The sequence below is a fragment of the Salmo salar genome, chromosome ssa28 (assembly GCF_905237065.1).
Source record: "Salmo salar chromosome ssa28, Ssal_v3.1, whole genome shotgun sequence".
Taxonomy (NCBI): domain Eukaryota; kingdom Metazoa; phylum Chordata; class Actinopteri; order Salmoniformes; family Salmonidae; genus Salmo; species Salmo salar.
The window spans coordinates 27948487-27966027 of NC_059469.1; the positions used below are offsets into that span (position 1 = coordinate 27948487).

Here is a 17541-nt window from a genome sequence, read left to right on the forward strand (position 1 = left end):
TGGCTACTGTGTAGTACTGTGATTATGGTAGTTTCCCAGCTGCCTGTCTACAGCTGCCAAGATCAGAGGTGATAAAGAAAAAAGAAGCGCCTTGAAAAAGGACTAGATGAAGAACCTTGACTACTTCATTCCCACACAGGAAAGAAAACAACAGGGCTCTGTGAAGCCAAGATCAGATTATTTTAAGTCACATTAATGGAGACTTAGCATCTTATTAAGATGACATGAAGTGGACGGATGAGCTTTATTAATGTCCCCAGAACCTCAGCCAGATACTCTTCTCCCTCTGTAAACATACTGGATCTCACCCCTTCATATGTACCAAGACCCTGATACAGCCCAGAGTTGGAGAATGACAGGAAATAAGAGCTAATGTTTCTTAAGACTGAGCAAAGAGCTCGGAATGGGATGAGTGACGACAGAGAAATAGCTCTCTTTCCCTCAACATTCTCATACTTAGACAAATGCCTGTGCTTTTGTCATCGACGGGGAAAAATATTTACAGTGGGTAGGGATGGATATTGCAATTGCAGACTTTGCTGCAAGAAGGCAGCTGCATCCAGAATAGATGATCGGCCATCGGCTTGTGAGAACACACAAATATGGTAATTACTTTATACTATCTGCCCATCTGTCTCCCTGACCTGTTCATAAAGCTCTCGCTCTCATGCAAACAAGAGGATATGGCGGAAAGTGTTTAATTAGTGCATCTGCTCCTGTGTGTGTGTGTAAGAACTAGTCTCCACATTGCTGCTTCCAGCCCAGCGGCTCTTCACAGTGACTGGCCACAGGGATGTAGTGGGAGGGGCCTTGCCTTCACTCCCATATCTAGCTAATCAGAGGGCCAACTGCAGCTGAAACCAAGAGGCTGGGGGCTTAATGAAAAAGGGGAAGCGTGCAGTCTAGGACTGGGAACCTGCAGGAATGACACCATCTACCCGGTATACCCGCTGACCGTATCCCCTCCTCCCGCCTATAAAAGAACCTGAAGAATTGAAAGAGGACTGTGTGCATTTGGATATTCCAGAGGAAAGAATTACAACAATATTTCCCTTCTAAAAACAAATCCATTGAAAGGCAGTGAGTGACCCACAAGGAGAATTTTGGGTAACAATTTTACAATACAACTTTCTGTTTTAATTCTTAAAATGTTTTATGTGGGCTTACTGGTCTTGAGTGGCTGCTTGGCCCTGGGGGCCGGCTACAGGAAAACTACAGACACGACAGCTGTTAAGAGACAGTACCAGATCCAGAACGGCCCGTGCAGCTACACCTTTCTGCTGCCTGAGCAGGGCAACTGCAGGACCCCGAGCAGCACCTACACCAACCTGGTCCAGAAGGACGATCCGGCAGAGTATGATGAGTCTGCCCAGAGGCTGGAGCAGCTGGAGAACATCATGGAGAACAACACGCAGTGGCTCCTCAAGGTACAGTGTTCTGCTTGACGTCACACAGCTTCTCTACTGGGAGTGCAGGTGTGTGTGTTCAACACGCTCTCACACCCATTTGCATGATATTATACGTTTTTTATTCCGTCCCTCTATATCTTATGATCTGTTTCGTCTCTCCAATTCATTTATGTTACAAATTGTTCCACAAAAAGGTGTGTTATTTGCACACTTTGGATGAGTGCCCATATTTAAAACATAAGGGACTTGGTTCCGGATACCCCGTTGGGTGTTATGAGCCGTTCAGTGATTAAGCAGTAAATTAATGGTTCTGCTGCTCTGCCACTATGTTTAGGGCTGGCACAATTACCGTATAACTGACGGTTATGGATGAAGAGTCATGAAAATAACCGTCATAACCATAACATTTTTAAATCAGCTGATTGAAGATGGGACTGCTGAGCATTCCTGCGGTTGAGTCCATTTCAGCTGTAACATGGCCTCTTAACATGAAACTTTATTGTAATGTAAAAAAATGTCATTCAAATTCTGTTAACTGATGTGGGTCATGCAATGGAATGTATTTGTTATGATATTGAGTTGAATCAACAAATCACAGCATATCATTTTACTTCCTGTTTGCGCCTATGGGTACACTCGCAATGGCCGCCAGTCCACCCATTATGCCATCGTTGACTTGAAAAGGGACGCCCGTTATATTCATTCTATTTCTATGGCAGCAAATGCATAGAAATAAAAAAAATATTGCTATTCAAATGGCTATTACGGTGACTGCGGTCATTTGGCTGGCCAATTACAATCATCCAAAATTCCTTGATCGTCACAGCCCTAATTATGTTACATAAATTTAAGATGATAAAGTTAAGAGACAGTAAGCTTTTGCAGCCTTCGGCATAGATGTATAATCTGTGTTAAACTGACCTCATTATGTATCTTACTGTGCAGAGGTGATGTTATGTAGTATCATGGACTCATTTCAACTCAGGGAAATATTCATATAGGCCAGTTACAGGTTCTGGTTTCCCACTCCGCTCAATATGGCTTACAACAACAGGGCTCTCCAAACCGGTTCCTAGAGAGCTACCCTTGTGTAGGTTTTCAATTCAACCCTAGTTGCAACTAACCTGATTCAGTTTATGAACCAACTAATTAATAGAATCCGGCGCCCTAGATTAGGGTTGGAGCGAAAACCTACAGGACCGTTGCTCTCCAGGAACAAGTTGCTTTCTATAGGACGGTTTTATTTCCCCCCATGAGAGAATACAAGAGTATACACTAGGACCAGGACTATACAAGTATCATGATTCTCGTTAGTACCGTGGCAGGAAACAAAACACAAAGCGGATTTTACTTCTTTAGGAAAACAGCCCTAATGTTGGAAACAAACATCATTATGTTGTCATCCAGAGTCATATTTATTTTCCAAACTATAGCACACAATATTTTACATACAGAAGGTTTTTAAAAGGAACAAATCATTTCTGCCCCCCCAAAAATAGTGATACCAGTAACTTCACAGCCCTAGTATACACACCAACTTTTCAGTGATGTGCAGGCACGTTATACTCCAGTCACTTTCCTTACTGCCAAGATGGCTTTGAAAGACTTCCATTCAGATTCAAAGAATCCTCAGATTCTGATTGAGAGGACTGAACTTGACATTGTAAGGGTGTAGGCAAGTGAATTGTGACATTGTCCAACTATTCGAAGGGGGCATCTTGACATGGATTCAGTCTTGAGCAATAAGAAAGCGAATGTGAGCCGAAGTAGGAAGAAAGTATCCTGAAAGACCATAAAACAAAGAAGCGTCCCAGAACAGAAGCAGGGCTGTGGTGGCTCTGTGAGTGGGTGAGAAGGGCCCGAGAAGTGACAAAGCCTCGACACAGGTGCCCAGATGAAGGGCGTGCGCATCCCTTTCAGCACTGCTGAGCCATCGCTTGTGAAAGAAACAGAGTGCCTCTGCTTGGGCTGCCTCCATTCTTTCTTCTCTATGGAGTTTGATTAATGATGAGGTCTATAGAGCTCTGACAAGACAAGCACAACTTCAGTCTTATCACACAGCTCACACCTCTCCAAGGAAACAGACCCTGACCTGAATCACTCCGCCAGCTAGTCAGCTGCTGCTAAGCGTTAGGGTCCTTAGACCTTTTGTCATTGCTGTTACATCAGAGCCACTGCTTAAGAACACCTCAATTAGAAAAATGTAGTCTTTAAAGGATGATGTTTTGAATATGGCACTCAACATAGCTTAAAATACATTAAGGACAGCAACTTTTAAGCTAAGGACAGTGATTGATCTGAAAAGTCAGCTCTCACTCCAGAGTTTAAAAGCCTCGAAATGAAGCCATTAAAATAGTGAATCTGTAGTCTTTAGACTCCGTGATAATCCATAATTCAGTTCATTAAGCGTTCACTGCCTCACAGAATTATATCCTCGAAGGACAGATTTGTTATGTGCAAACATGCGTGTAACTCTGCTAAAATCTCAAATCCAATTGACATGCATGATTTATGCTACACAATAGTTAGAGTTATGTGTGTTCAAGGTTAGGATTTGGCCTAAAGTGACTACTCTGGATGGAAAGGATTAAGAACATTGTCATTAATGTCTGTCATGGAAAGGAAGTCCAGTCTTTAACTGAAATGCAATACATTGGATGTAAAACAAACAAGTGAGCAGAACTAATCTATAGGAGATCTGCAAAGGTTAAGAGACTCCTGGTAAAAGTGAGGTCGGCTCAATGCGTCCAGAATTCTGGAGGTATTTTAAAGGAAAACGTAGACTATGCAATAGGGTCATTTGAAGATAATTACTAATACTAACAAGTAACAAAGCCTTATGCAAAATGTAAGTATCCATTTCCCAAATACATTGCTAATAAAATAAAATATAATTTTTCCTGACACGTCATCATTTCACACACTACAGCTTGTGGGAATATTGGCATGATCTGTAATAACAGAGGAAAGGCTCTTCCTCTGTACTGCACCATGTAAGACCCTGAGTCAAGGACAAAGGAAATCACTGTACATCAACTGATGAAATGAACATTTATTGTGAGAACAGAGGTAATACCTCAAATTATTGCACTGTCCCACTCTGAAAAAAAATAGGGAGCCCAGCGGATGGACTTAAAAGATATGTGTCAGTTTGCGGTCACGCTTTTCATGTTAATGGGGAGGAAAAACAAGCATTGCTCGTGGAATCCTTAGAGGCAGGAGTGGAGTAAACGGCTGATTAGATAGCCGTCATTGGGAACTTCCCGCTCGCAGTTCCGATGGCACACTCGTCCAGCCTCCACGTGTCCGTGTCCAAGAACACAGCCAATATGGAAGTGGAGAAAGGAAGACAAATTCAAAAATTAGCACTGACTGCAGCACTGTCATTCATTGACATGGGAAAAGGCTAAATATGCTTCCCAGTTTAAACTTAGTCACAATAGTTTAGCTTCTTGGCGGATCTGTATACAACCTAATTGTTTACGCAAACAAATACCAGAAAAACTAGGTCTACAAGTACCATGATATCATCTTGCAGTGGAAGACGCTGTGTCGTAGAGGATACAACTCATCACTCATCATTTCCATCCTGTTTACAAGACTTTCAGGCCTAATTGCCACTCAGGAACTTGATGCAGAAAAGAGCTTTATGATTGGGTTTGTTCTAAATCTGACAGGTGGATACTGAATAGGGGACATAACTCCTATCTAAAGCTTTTATTTTTTTCTGAAGACAATGATACCATGTGGGATAGACACTAGAGAAGACAGCTTATTTAGAACTTTTCCACTAGTAGACATTTTACAATGTATTAGTTATCGACACGATGACTGAACCTAAGTCATGTAAAGGCTCATTCAGAAGTACAATTTTACAAAAAGAACTTTAGCGGTTGAATATAGCATGTTGACAGGTATTTACAGTGCAGTCCCCATTGATTGTGACAAAATTTGATGTTACCAAAAACAACCATATAAGAAATGTGTAGATTTTCAGTTAGATATTAATCTCTAGTATAGTTCAAGTGATGGCATTAATATGAATCAGCAGGGATGCTGAGAAAATATTCTCAGTCTTCCATTTTTGACCCCAACAATTTGAGGCGTCAATATAATGTAAATCTGAACACTAGTCAAAATGCCTGGCCTGTCACTGGATAATTGTCTACATCTATCTCTCAAGACTTCTCTGTCAGACAAGGGGAAAAGCCATTAACTCCATGACAAGGCTGTACTGCTTAAAAGGAGTAATTCTAAAAGAGAAATAGGCTACACTTTCACTGTGACATCCATATGGTAAACCACAGTATCATACGCAATTCATTTGACGCCATCACAGTGAACCAATAATACTGATTTATCACTTAAACCATCTCACTAACCTGCCTTCGTCAACTCTTATTGATTCTTACTGCAGCTGGAGAACTATATCCAGGAAAGCATGAAGCAGGAGATGGCCCAGATCCAGCAGAATGCTGTCCACAACCACACGGCAGCCATGATAGAGATTGGGGCTAACTTGCTGAGTCAGACCACTGAGCAAACACGGAAACTGACCAACGTAGAGGCACAGGTGAGGACCTTTTACGTAACAATATTGGTTGTGTGTGTGTGTGTGTGTGTGTGTGTGTGTGACATACTGTATACATTGCTGTGAAAAAGTATTTGCCGCCTTTCTAATTCTCTACTTTTGCATGTTTTTTTATACTGAATGTTATCAGATCTTCAACCGAAACCTAATATTAGATAACCGGATCCTGAATGAACAAATAATACAACAATTGCATACTTATCTCATTTATTTCATTAAAAAAAGTTGTCACACCCAATTTTTATTTTACTTGGCAAGTCAGTTAAGAACAAATTATTATTTTCAATGATGGCCTAGGAACAGTGGGTTAACTGCCTTGTTCAGGGGCAGAATGACAGATTTTTACCTTGTCAGCTCGGGGATTCGATCTTACAACCTTTTGGTTACTAGTCCAATGCTCTAACCACTAGGCTACCTGCCGCCCCAATGCCCCTGTGTGAATGTCCCCTTACACTCAATAACTGGTTGTGCCACCTTTAGCTGCAATGACTCCAACCAAACGCTTCCTGTAGTTGTTGATCAGTCTCACATCGCTAGAATTCTCTGATACAGAGCAGAATTCATGATTCCTTCTATTAAGGCAAGTCGTCCAAGTCCCGAGGCAGCAAAGCATCCCCAAAGTATACATTTTTGTTATTTGTAAAGTCAGGTTCCCTTTATCTAATATTAGCTTTTGGTTGAGGATCTGATAACATTCAGTATAAAAAAATATGCAAAAATAGAGAAAATCAGAAATGGTGCAAATACTTTTTCACAGCACTGTATGCTAAATGACTAAACATTCAAAACCCAGTAGCCTACATCAAACAATTCAGTGTTTCCCCTATATTCATTTAGCAGCAACGGGGATAGTAAAATGTTTTCAGTGTAAACGTAAACGACTAAAACCAGACATAAAAGTATGTAGAAAAGATCATGAAGCTCTATATATTTTTTTTTATAAGATCATCTTTGAGAACTATCAATCACCAAAATAAAAACTGGAGAGTTGGGGAGAATGTACAATTCCAAAAATGTCATGGCATGGGGATCCCATTGATTTTCTTATGTTTGAGATACTCCGATAGCATAAGAAAACTGCATAAACCATGGAAAAGTGTAGAACTGCAGGAAATTAGCTTTAAAACTGCAATTTTTTTCTCTTTGCCCCATGGTTAAAATGTGTAGAATTGCAGGAAATTAGCTCTGTGGCCAAGAGGAGGGCCTCTAAAATGTTTGGTCAGAGACACTGCCCTCCCCCCATGCTAACTTTGCCACCACCGCTGAAAAAAATCCTAGGGGAAACACTGCAATTAATGACAAAAGTAATCAAATTGGCTAAAGATTTTTTTTATTTTTATCGAATGCTGTCCAACAGGGCCAGGATTATGATTTTCTTTGGAAGGCCATTGACCTTTTGTGAACTAACTACACAGCATTTCCTGTTACTAAAGTCATTGTATTCCCACAAGAAAGGGTCTATCAATTTGTCACAATCAGACATCCCGTGTGTTCAAAGTCACCAACACCGGCTCCAATGGTAGACAGACACATACCCAACATTCATGTAAACAACAAATTGGCCCAGGTTTTTGCTGAGTTCAGTTCCTCAAACTGGAAAATCAGAAGGGGTTTTCTGGACCTAGGATTTCAAAACGTCTAAAGAAATTCATTACATTATAGAGCCACTCTTTCACAGTAGCCTCTACATCCCCTGCCCCCTTTCCAACATATCTGTCCTTTATTGGAATTCAATTGTTCAGTTTTTCCTGTTACGAAACAGATTTCCTCGACCATCTACACCCATGCTAATTGTGCTCTAAGAACGTGAAGCGAACCACAAAGTGTTTGCACATGAAGTGAGATAGGACTGTTACAAATTGAGTTTGCACTCCTAGAATTTTTATCAAGTAAAAGGGCTACATTTACAAAATACAAATGTCTTGTGGGTGCTGTATTGTAAATGTTTTCAGTCTAGTGTGAGTGTGGATAAAAACGAAACTCATGGCAGGCTGTGCACAATTTATTTTCAACTGTAGCTGATCCAAAATAATTGCAGTGAACTATGGCACTGTTATGAAACAGACTACTCTAGAGAATACAGGGAGATATCAGAATCCATTACATATTACTAATTTGAGATATTTTTCTAGCCAGGAAAAGACCAATGTTTAATTTAGTCATACCACATCCCCAATTGAGAGATTGCCACTTTAAAGTAATCAGTAGTTGAAACAGTAATGAGTCCCCGCCACTGTTTCAGTAAAAAGCTGAGGGATGGGGGTGGAGAATTGCAACCACTCAAATTCATAGATGGAGCTATTAATGCAAGGATTGACCATCCATGATATCAAAATTAGTTATATCGAGGTTTTTTGAATATACAGCGTTTGTTTACATTGACTTTGTTTACACCATTGTAGTAAAACAAGCTTATATTTCGGGCTCTGATGAGGAATTTATAAGTTCTATTCTTCAAGAATCAATGGGTACATTTCATTAATGTATAAGTCCAAAAATGTATATACAGTGCCGTGAAAAGTATTTGCCCCCTTTCTGATTCTCTATTTTGCACATAACTGACACTGAATGTTATCAGATCTTCAACCAAAACCTAATATTAGATAAAGGTGATCAAATAACATACTTTCGAGCATGACATGCTTGTTTCAGATCCTGCCACAACATCTCAAATTGGGTTTAGGTCTCGTCTTTGACTAGGCCATTCCAGAACTTTAAATTTGTTGCTTTTCATCCATTCTGATGCAGACTGACTTGTGTGTTTTGGATCATTGTCTTGCTCCATGACTCAGCTGTGCTCCAGCTTCAGCTCATGGACGTATGGCATAACATTCTCCTTTATAACTCTCTGATACAGAGGATAATTCATGGTTCCTTCAAGGAAGGCAAGTCATCCAGGTCCTGAGGCAGCAAAGCATCCCCAAACTATTACACTACTACCACCACCCGATCGAGAGGTTGTGGCAGGACCTGAAACTAGCAGTTCATGCTCAAAACCCCACTCATGTTGCCAAGTTACAGCAGTTCTGGATGGAAGAGTGGGCCAAAATGTATCCACAGTGATGGGAAAGACTACAAGAAGCATTTGGTTTCAGTCATTGCAGCTAAAGGTGGCACAACCAGTTATTGAGTGTAAGGGGGCAATTACTTTTTCACACAGGGACATTGGGTGTGGCATAACTTTGGTTAATTAGATAAGTATCAACATTGTGATTTGTTCACTCAGGTTTCTTTTATATAATATTAGGTCAAGGTTGAAGATCTGATAACATTCAGTGCCAGAAATAGAGAAAAAATAGAGAAAATCAGAAAGGGGGCAAATACTTTTTCATGGCTGATTGCCCCTTTAAGGGCAGATTCTGAAATTACAAAAGTTAAATTACTTGCGGGAAAACAAAAGCAAATCCCTCAAGATCCTGTGTTCTTAATTTGATTCTTGCCAAATACTTGACATAATGACAACAAAATGATGTTTACTTAATTGAATCTGTAAAGGGTTTGCAGCAATTAATAGCGCAATCTCATCTAACATATTTTCTGTGGGAAGTAATTGTCTCTCATCTTTAGGTAATAAATAATACAACTCGGCTCGAACGTCAGCTTCTTGAGAACTTTCTGTCAACGAATAAGTTGGAAAAACAGCTCATTTTCCAAATAAATGAAATAAGCAAGCTGAATGACAAAAACAGGTAAGGATATTTTGTTTGTAGTAAACTGCACTGTCATTCAGGTGCCCAATCTCAAAATCATGCTTTAACTAAAAAGGCTACAAACACCAGATAGTAAATATTTAGTTAATGTTTCCTATATTCTGTGTGAAACACATTTTTGTAAATACATTTCTTGAGAAGATAGCTAGTTGCTTGGATTGGAAAGAAGGGAAGTTGAGTTGCCATATGTATTGTACAACAGTCCACAACAGTAATAATTGCTGGTACAACACCATCATACTAAAGTAGTGCTATAAGACCAGTAATGCCCTGCCAGCTCTGTTGCGAGTTGCTGAGCGTGTACCCTGCTCTTCCTCCTCCCCAGCTACCTGGAGAAGAGGGTGGGGGAGATGGAGGTGCAGATGCAGGTGGAGCTGGAGCAGCTGAAGGAGAAGAAGGAGCAGCTCTCTACACTGGTACTGAGACAGACTGCCATCATCGAGGAGCTGGAGAAACAGCTGCTCCGGGCCACCACCAACAGCTCTGCCCTGCAGCGGCAGCAACAGGAGCTACTGGAGACCGTCAACAACCTAATCTACACCATCTCCATCCCTGCAGGTGGAGGAGGGTGACGGAGTCTGATAGACTCAGGAGGGGGGTACATTGGCATCTCAGCAGCATCATTGATTAAGGCCAGAATGCTATGGTCAATTCAATTAGCTTAACTAATTAGACATAGTTTAGTAAAAAAAAAAATGAATGTTTCAAATGTAGTAGATCAAAACCACTGTTGAAAAGTAACAGTATCCTAGTATATATTTATGGAAAAGTAAACTTGCTGCAGTATAAATTTCATGTGCTCGGCACTTTTTGCAGTGAACAAGCCTACCATGATGCAGGATACACCGACCACATACCCAGACTGTGCTGCGCTCTACAAGTCGGGGAACACAGACAGTGGAGTCTACTCACTGGCCCTTCCCAACACTACACAGGAGATTAAGGTACACTTAAACTCTTATGTTAATATCCATTTGTCCTATTCAAGTTATAAGCTGCCTACATTCAGAATAAATTTACAATTACAGCTGAAGTCAGAAGTTTACATACACCTTAGCCAAATACATTAAAACTCAGTTTCACAATTCCTGACATTTAATCCTAGTAAAAATTCCTTGTCTTATGTCAGTTAGGATCACCACTTTATTTTAAGAATGTAAAATGTCAGAATAATAATAGAGATAATGATTTATTTTAGCTTTTATTTATTTAATCACATTCGCATGGGTCAGAAGTTTACATACACTGAAATAGTATTTGGTAGCATTGCCTTTAAATTGTTTAACTTGGGTCAAACGTTTCAGGCAGCCTTCCACAAGCTTCCCAAGTTGGGTGAATTTTGGCCCCTTCCTCCTGACAGAGCTGGTGTAACTGAGTCAGGTTTGTAGGCCTCCTTGCTGACACAGGCTTTTTCAGTTCTGCCCACAAATTTTCTAGGATTGAGGTCAGGGCTTTGTGATGGCCACTCCAATACCTTGACTTTGTTGTCCTTAAGCCATTTTGCCACAACTTTGGAAGTATGCTTGGGGTCATTGTCCATTTGGAAGACCCATTTGCGACAAAGCTTTAACTTCCTGACTGATGTCTTGAGATGTTGCTTCAATATATCCACAATTTTCCTACCTCATGATGCCATCTATTTTGTGAAGTGCACCAGTCCCTCCTGCAGCAAAGCACCCCCACAACATGATGCTGCCACCCCTGTGCTTCACGGTTGGGATGGTGTTCTTCGGCTAGCAAGCGTCCCCTTTTTCCTCAATACATAATGATGGTCATTATGGCCAAACAGTTCTATTTTTGTTTCATCAGACCAGAGGACATTTCTCCAAAAAGTACAATCTTTGTCCCCATGTGCAGCTGCAAACCGCAGTCTGGCTTTTTTATGGCGGTTTTGGAACAGTGGCTTCTTCCTTGCCGAGCGGCCTATCAGGTTATGTCGATATAGGACTCGTTTTACTGTGGATATAGATACTTTTGTACCGGTTTCCTCCAGCATCTTCACAAGGTCCTTTGCTGTTGTTCTGGGATTGATTTGCACTTTTCGCACCAAAGTACGTTCATCTCTAGGACGCAGAACATGTCTCCTTCCTGAGCGGTATGACGGCTGCGTGGTCCCATGGTGTTTATACTTGCGTACTATTGTTTGTACAGATGAATGTGGTACCTTCAGGCGTTTGGAAATTGCTCCCAAGGATGAACCAGACTTGTGGAGGTCTACAATTTTTTTTTCTTCTTTTGATTTTCCTCATGATGCCAAGCAAGGAGGCACTGAGTTTGAAGGTAGGCCTTGAAATACATCCACAGGTACACCTCCAATTGACTCAAATTATGTCAATTAGCCTATCAGAAGCTTCTAAAGCCATGACATAATTGTCTGGAATTTTCCAAGCTGTTTAAAGGCACAGTCAACTTAGTGTATGTAAACTTCTGACCCACTGGAATTGTGATACAGTGAATTATAAGTGAAATAATCTGTCTGTAAACAATTGTTGGAAAAATTACTTGTGTCATGTGTCCTAACCGACTTGCCAAAACTATAGTTTGTTAACAAGAAATTTGTGGAGTGGTTGAAAAACGAGTTTTAATGACTCCAACCTAAGTGTATGTAAACTTTCGACTTCAACTGTACATTGAGGCAATAACACCACCACAGCCAATTGTCTTGCAAATGTTTATAATAATACGACGGGAATAAAATGTAGCCAATGACAGCATAGCTTTCCTTTCATTCAGAGTCAATTAAAATGTTCTCGGCTTTTGGTTTGTTTTGTGCATGCCTAAACTTTAGTAGGGGTTCTCCTTAGATACTTTTCATTGGTGAGTTACAATCTGGCAATTACACGTCGCTTGTTCTCACAAAACTACCGTTGCTTTTAAACTTGACTGATATGGAGATGTTTTTATTGTTAAGTTTGTTGCTGCAGTCTAAACTCCCTCACTGTACTGAAAAATCTGAACTTAATATCATTGATTCCTGGAGAAAATCGTTGTTTTGTTTGAAGGCTTACTGTGACATGGAGATGGTGGGGGGTGGATGGACAGTACTACAAAAACGATTTGATGGCCGTGTTGACTTTCACCGTACGTGGAAAGAGTACAAAATGGTGAGCGCTAGAGGAAATGATCCCAGTCCCACAGCACAAAGCTTAGATAACACTGGCCAGTGGCAACAAACAGAACAAACATTTTGATCATATTAAAAGTTGAATAATTATGTTTTTATATTCCATCAAAGGGCTTTGGAAACCCTTCAGGTGAATACTGGTTGGGAAATGAGTTTGTTTCGATACTGACCAATCAACAACCATACGTCTTGAGAATACAGATGATGGATTGGGAGGAAAACTCAGGATTCTCACTATATGACCAGTTCTCTCTCGGCAGTGAAGCAGAAAACTACAGGTATGCCTAGATTTCCCAGGTGTGGTGTTCAAATGTAGGCTACTTATGTGACGGAAACTATGTTGGGCGGGTCTGTGTGTGGAGGACCTTTAAATATAGGTGATCGCTTTTAGTACTTTGCGATGTGGACTGAAACACATTATCATAGCTACATGACAGAGACAGATTTAGTCTGTTACTCAAGATGTTTTGATGTAGTAATGTTAAAGTAAGTTCTAACAAAATGGTGCATACAAAATGTTGTTGAAAATCAACAAATGACAAACAAAACATTTACCTTGCCTGAAAATATAAATATGTAGGGTGGGCGGTGGGAGGGTCAAACATTTGTCACCAGTCCAAATTAAATATTTTGTCATCTGGAAAATGGTCAGGATCTGTGAAACAGAAGACTAAAATGCTTCGGTCTCCTAAACATTCAATCTGCACCCCTAGACATCACCAATACCTACCATTTTCTTTGCTGAACATTAGCTGATTTTAAGGAGAGAACTGATACTTCCTCTCTGTTTGAGAAGTAGGCCTCTACTCAAGCACATTCCTATTCATTCCCTTAGTCTCGAAGTATGACCCTTGACAATTCTAGAACCAGAAAAATAAATGATTCCATATAACTTATCTTCATACTGAAATTCAAAGGCCACAAAACAACGGAGGTCAGCAATGACATCAATACCATCATCAATGACAAAAATATTTGATACATTATGAATATGGTATTCAGGTGAGGTTATCTATGAGATTATCGGTTTACTGTTGTGCGCATTCAGTTTGCCTGCATTGATATTTTCTACAGAATGAATGGGCGGAAGGTAGGCCTAGCGGTTAGAGCATTGAACCAGTAACCGAAATATCGCTGGTTCAAATCCCCGAGCTAGATCTAAATCACCTAGTTAGGTGTAAAATCTGTCGATGTGCCCTTGAGCAAGGCACTTAACCCTAATTGCTCCTGTAAGTCGCTCTGGAAAAGAGCATCTGCTAAATGACTAAAATGTAATGAACAACCAAACCATAACAGGGCCCTTCTGTCAGCAAACCCTACTGTAGCTGTCATGCTTCACTTAACTTGCAAATGACTAGTGTGTAGACATAGCCAATAGTAGGGTTACTCAACTCTTACCCTATGAGGTACAGAGCCTGCTGGTTTTCTGTTCTACCTTATGGTTCATTGCACACACCTGGTGTCCCAGGTCTAAATCAGTCCCTCATTAGAGGGGACCAATGGAAAAAATGCAGTGGCACTGGTTTCGTGGTCCAGAGTTGAGTTTGAGGTGCCGATGGCTTGTCATGGAGCACAAGAAAGGTTCAAAAGTAGTCACGGAAAACCAAGGGATCTACAAACACAGCATCTTGTAGGTTAGTGCTAGCAGAGTAAGGAATCCTTGGCGGACTAAACTTGGGTCTTCCGACGTATGGCAATCATGTACTTCCTCCTCACATTGTATTTCTCTGTTTTCTTTACACAGGATACACCTTAAAGGCTACAGTGGAACAGCAGGCAAAATTAGTAGCCTTGGTCAACCAGGAAGTGACTTCAGCACAAAAGATGCCGACAATGACAGATGTGTTTGCAAATGCTCACAACTGACAACAGGAGGTAAGGAACAGGTTTTCCACCGGCCTTCATTAAGATCCATTATTTCCTCCACTTTCACATTAACCCCCCCAACAAGTGTTTGGCACTACCCCCAGAAAAAAAAAAAGTTAAAAGACGTCTTGCCTTTGCTTTCTGTCGTGGGGTCAAGGCTCTCAAGCAAAATTAGATATGAGCTGATCAGTGATTAACTCAGTTGGGAATTCAGCCCCTGCAACAGCTGACATTAATAGTCTGGGAACTAAGGATTTCCCCCTCCCCCTCTCTCTGAGCTCAGAATAGAGGTCCTCCTCCATGCCTCTGATTTGTAGACTGCTTTGGGCGCTAGACTTGGACTTGTTCCGTGTATCGGGGTCTGCCTACTCTACATGTAAGCTGCTCTCCAAATGAGGTCCCCTCCCGAGGTCTCGCATAGAGGAATCCCTATACCTCAGGGAATTGTTGGGGATAACCAGCTGCATATGAACAAAAATAGGACTAAGATGACAGACACAGGGGGGAATGAGCTGCACAACTTGCAGTCCTTGTGATATAACAATCCAGACTTTCCCATTGAACTCAACGAAACAGAGAGTTAATCGTAATGTGATAATACAAAACGTCAGTGTTAGAAGGAGAAGCACAGCTCCTCATTGGGCTCGTTGTCTTATAGACCATGCACATCATGAAAAACCTCAGACTGACAATCTCTTGTTTCCTGCTTTTCAAGGCTGGTGGTTTGACGCCTGCGGCCCCTCTAACTTGAACGGAATATTTTTCCAGCACGGCCAGAACTCTAATCGATTCAATGGAATCAAATGGTACTACTGGAAGGGCTCAGGCTACTCACTGAAGTCTACCACAATGATGATCAGACCAGTAGACTTCTGAGGCTGTCCCAGAGACATGCCTCTCACAGACGGACATAGAAAGAAAGGAGAGCATTGTCACTCTGGGAAACTACAGACAAGACAGACAAAAAAAGACTGAACTGCTCCATCATAACAGCAACCTCACCACTTCTAAGCATTCCACAAGGAAGGGAACAAATTAATTCGCTCCAACATGTCAGGAAAGAGTTTACCGTTTTGTACAAAATTAACAAGTGAAAACGAGCAGAAGTCTATGAACTGTGTATTTTCAGAAACATATGGGCTTTGGACTGCATAACCAACCGGGACAAGGCAGTCAAAGGATGAAACAGGTATTTATAGCTAACTGGAACTGTGGTAGAGATAACAGTATTGTTTTCTATAACAAGCAAAACCAGGGGAAATGTCAGTGTGTAACACAATGCAAGGATGACCAAGTACATTCTGTAATAACGATATTTCACCCCATTACATTTGATACAATGAATTTGAAAATGGTTACATTTTATTTAATATTAAAATGTTAAAATAGGCCTAATACTAAAAGCAAAGAAAACTAGGGTACAAATACTTGATCAAATATGAATATAATATAACGCGCTTAGGTCTTTAGTAATGAATCTACTGCTTTTCTTTCTTAGAGCTTGTACATACTTACATGATTTAATTTAAATGTATAGATGGTTCACAAAATGTATTAAAATCAACTTTGATTGGGATGTTACTCAAAACATGTAATCAATGTCAATTAACCTAATTATGCACTTGTGTGAATCTATTGCAAGTGTGTTCAACTTTTTCCATGATTACACAATCGACTGAGTAGTTCGACTTCCACATCCTTTGCCTGACTTAGGCTATGTACTCTGTCGTGATTCTAATCTGTACAAGGTATCCAGAGAAAGTGGAGCATATCTGCTTATATTTATCAATCTAATTTAATTGTTGTACTGTAGAAATGTGATTTATGGTTATAATAATTTATGTAATACATTTTACCCATGCTTCTGTGAACATTTGGGACCAAAACTTTTTCACTTCATTCTTCTAAGCGACTGGCGTTATGAGTAGGATTAGTGTATTTAGGAATGTTTCTGTGTGGAGTACAATGTCCTGTCAGATCCTGTCACTCCGACGTGACGCTCGTCCCTCAACTGACGGCCGTCGCTCAATCTGATGTGGAGTATGGATAATGGTTGTCAGAAAGGCAAAGAAATAGACTTTAGAACATCATTCAAATTAAATTCTCTTAAATTCAAACTACAGTTCTTATGTCTTCATTCTGCTTTAACACAAAACATTAAAAATGTGTTTTAATATCTGATGTGTCATGCCTATGTTTAAAAAATGCCTTCAACTTTCAATTCAGTTAGATTCTCGGACAACGTCAGGCTTTTGCAGGAAGCCATTTACCTCAGCACTACCCACTACTGCACAAGACAGAAATCAGCACAGATTGAGCGTGTGTCAGGTAAAAATGCTGAATGGCCCCATTCAAATCAAATGACCTGGCTCATCAAGAGCCTTCAGGGAGTGTGGAGATTGTTTTGGCCGCCACAACAGAACTGTGTGCGCGATTTCAAAAGGAAATGTGATGAGACAGTATTCTATAGCAAAACACCCCTTCCCCTTCACAGATGCAGGCCAAAGATGAATGAATGGAGGAGGACAGGAAGAAGCAACATCCACATCTGACACAGGATGCTGGAGTGAAAAACCGCTTTGAAAATGAATTAATGGCAATAAAATTAGGTGTCCTACCCACTTCCTACTGTTTGGAATTCCAGCTCTTAGAGACAGTTGCAGCATATGATAGTAAACTGACAAGGCCATTTCATTATAAAAGCATAGACTTAACCAATTTGACCCCAAGGGCTATGTTTGAATAAGAACAGTATACAATATTAGTAGAATCTTCAGTTACTTACAGGTGCTGCTGGAAACTGATCTGAAAGTTCACAAGGTTCTTCTGGAATTGTCTTTG

At 40.5% G+C, this 17541-nt stretch overlaps 1 protein-coding gene across 1 annotated transcript; it reads left to right on the top strand.

Moving 5' to 3' along the window:
- The first annotated feature begins 857 nt into the window (after positions 1-857).
- Positions 858-16876, top strand: LOC106589817 (angiopoietin-2). Its single transcript, XM_014180191.2, has 9 exons — positions 858-1427; positions 5827-5982; positions 9568-9689; positions 10036-10268; positions 10527-10654; positions 12713-12814; positions 12946-13112; positions 14579-14709; positions 15416-16876. The coding sequence occupies exons 1-9, from the start codon at positions 1149-1151 to the stop codon at positions 15574-15576; spliced, it is 1479 nt and encodes a 492-aa protein (XP_014035666.1). The 5' UTR covers positions 858-1148; the 3' UTR covers positions 15577-16876.
- The last annotated feature ends 665 nt before the right edge of the window (positions 16877-17541 follow it).

Excerpts from the sequence above, each read along its gene's own strand:
- LOC106589817 (XM_014180191.2), top strand. The coding sequence starts at position 1,149 with ATGTTTTATGTGGGCTTACTGGTCTTGAGTGGCTGCTTGGCCCTGGGG. Across the intron at positions 9,690-10,035 it reads AAGCTGAATGACAAAAACAG|CTACCTGGAGAAGAGGGTGG; the intron begins GTAAGGATATTT and ends CCTCCTCCCCAG. Across the intron at positions 12,815-12,945 it reads CGTGGAAAGAGTACAAAATG|GGCTTTGGAAACCCTTCAGG; the intron begins GTGAGCGCTAGA and ends ATTCCATCAAAG.